General features: G+C 37.8%; 1 protein-coding gene across 1 annotated transcript; it reads left to right on the forward strand.

Moving 5' to 3' along the window:
• The first annotated feature begins 370 nt into the window (after positions 1-370).
• LOC138348069 (uncharacterized) lies at positions 371-2,021 on the forward strand. The gene is made up of 2 exons (XM_069296678.1): positions 371-1,023; positions 1,121-2,021. Exons 1-2 carry the CDS (start codon positions 371-373, stop codon positions 2,019-2,021), a joined length of 1,554 nt encoding a protein of 517 aa, XP_069152779.1.

The following is a 2,021-nucleotide window of genomic DNA, read 5'->3' on the forward strand; positions in this document are numbered from 1 at the left end:
TTTGAATTATCTTGGAGTTGTGGCGTGCTGTTTTGGATATTCTGCGGCCCACACCTTCAGTCCACCTCTATTTATTAGGTTATTTTGTTATGCTGATAGGATAATTCTTAAGTTTAGATTTTTATATTAGTTTGGAATTGTATCATATTGTAGAAGCTCTTGTACTTATGACACTAAATCTTGGGGTAATTTTATTTATATTCCGCATTTATTTAAATACTTAGTATGTTAGATATTAGTTTGATACTTATCTTTCTCACGTTTAAGTTGAATTGGTGATACTTGTTGGGTTGGCTTACCTATCGGTTGGGAACATAGGTGCCATCACGACTCGTGATTTTTGGATCGTGACATGTATTCAGGGCCATATATGATTAGTAACAGGCCTATTATATTGAAGCAATGGAGTGCAGAGTTTGAATTTGGGAAGGAATTTCTGACTGAAATACCTCTATGGGCAAACTTTCCAAAGTTGCCTCTAAACTGTTGGGGAGGTGGATCTTTGAGTCGCATAGCTAGTGCAATAGGTGTGCCTCTATTTGCTGATGAGTGTACCACCAAACAGACTAGAATTTCCTATGCTAGAATGTTGATTGAGGTTAATGTTACTAAGCCTGTGCCAGAGAAGATAGCAGTCAAGGATCCAAATGGTAGAACATTTACGCAAGATGTTGTGATGGAATGGAAGCCACTATACTGTGAAAAATGCCAGAGGATTGGGCATCAATGTCAAGATACAACAAAGGAGGATCAACCAAAGAAGAGAAGGCCCTGGAAAAAAGTTACTCAGGCTTGGCAATATAAAGGGCCTATTCAACAACATGAGAAGATAGAGGAACAGAGAAAGGGGGAGGAGACCAAGGAAGATGAACATGTTTCTGTGCAAGAGGAGAAAAAAGAGCTAACAAATGATCAGGTGATTCATACACCTGAAATAAACTTAAGGCCTAACACTGGGAGTACACAGATGGAGTTTAGCCTGTCAAACTTTCCAATGTTATCAGCTATACCTATAAGGAATGGGTTTGAAAGCCTTATGAATAGTAAGTTAGTGTCACTGCCTGTGGATAGGGGGGAACTCCAAAATCTTGTTAATGAAGTGGAGCTTTTGGAATGTTAGAGGCATGAATAAGAGATACAAGCAGAAGGAAATAAAACAGTTTTTGCTAAATAATAAAGTTTCTTTGGCTGGCTTAATTGAAACTAGAGTAAAAGAGAACAATACTAGTACAACAATTAATAGTATAGCTGCAGGGTGGAAGTGTCTCAATAACTACAAAGATGTTGTAAATGGGAGAATATGGATTATATGGGATGATAGCTGGTATGAGGTTAAAATGATTGCAAGTTCAGCTCAAATGATACATTGTTATATACAAGAAAGAAGTAAAGGGTACCAATTCAACCTCACAGTAGTGTATGGATTTAATACCATAGAGCAAAGGAAGAGTATGTGGGATGAAATGAACAAGATGGGCCAAAGTGTTATACTTCCTTGGCTTATTGCTGGAGACTTCAATGCTATTATGTCTCCCAAAGATAGGCTAGCTGGAGCTCCTGTCACTGAAAATGAGATAAAAGATTTTTCAAATTGTGTCAAGGTTATGGGAATTAATGAGTTGCAATGGAAAGGTAATTACTATACATGGAACAACAAGCAGAATGGTAATGCAAGGATCTCAAGCAGGATTGATAGAGCTTTTGGGAATGATGCATGGATGGAGAAATGGGGGCATGTCATAGTAGAATATGATAATCCAGGGGTTTCAGATCACAGGCCAATGAAGTTGATGCTGCATCAAGGGTATCAGCAAGTGAGAGCAAACTTTAAGTTTTTTTATGAATGGATTGAACATGAATCCTTCTTGGAGCTGGTGGAGACAATATGGAAGAAGGAGAAAGGAAAGGACTCAATGAAGATGGTTTTGAATAAATTGAAGGCCCTCCAACATGTTCTAAAACAGTTGAATAATAGTGAGTTCAAATACATAAGCAAGCAGATTGAGGATGCTAGAACTTAA

This window comes from Solanum lycopersicum, chromosome 4 (assembly GCF_036512215.1).
Source record: "Solanum lycopersicum chromosome 4, SLM_r2.1".
NCBI classification, from domain to species: Eukaryota; Viridiplantae; Streptophyta; class Magnoliopsida; order Solanales; family Solanaceae; genus Solanum; species Solanum lycopersicum.

Bases quoted from the DNA above. Each gene is read 5' to 3' on its own strand.
- LOC138348069 (XM_069296678.1), top strand. From the start codon at position 371: ATGATTAGTAACAGGCCTATTATATTGAAGCAATGGAGTGCAGAGTTT. The intron at 1,024-1,120 runs GTTTGAAAGCCT...TTGGAATGTTAG, and splicing joins GCTATACCTATAAGGAATGG to AGGCATGAATAAGAGATACA.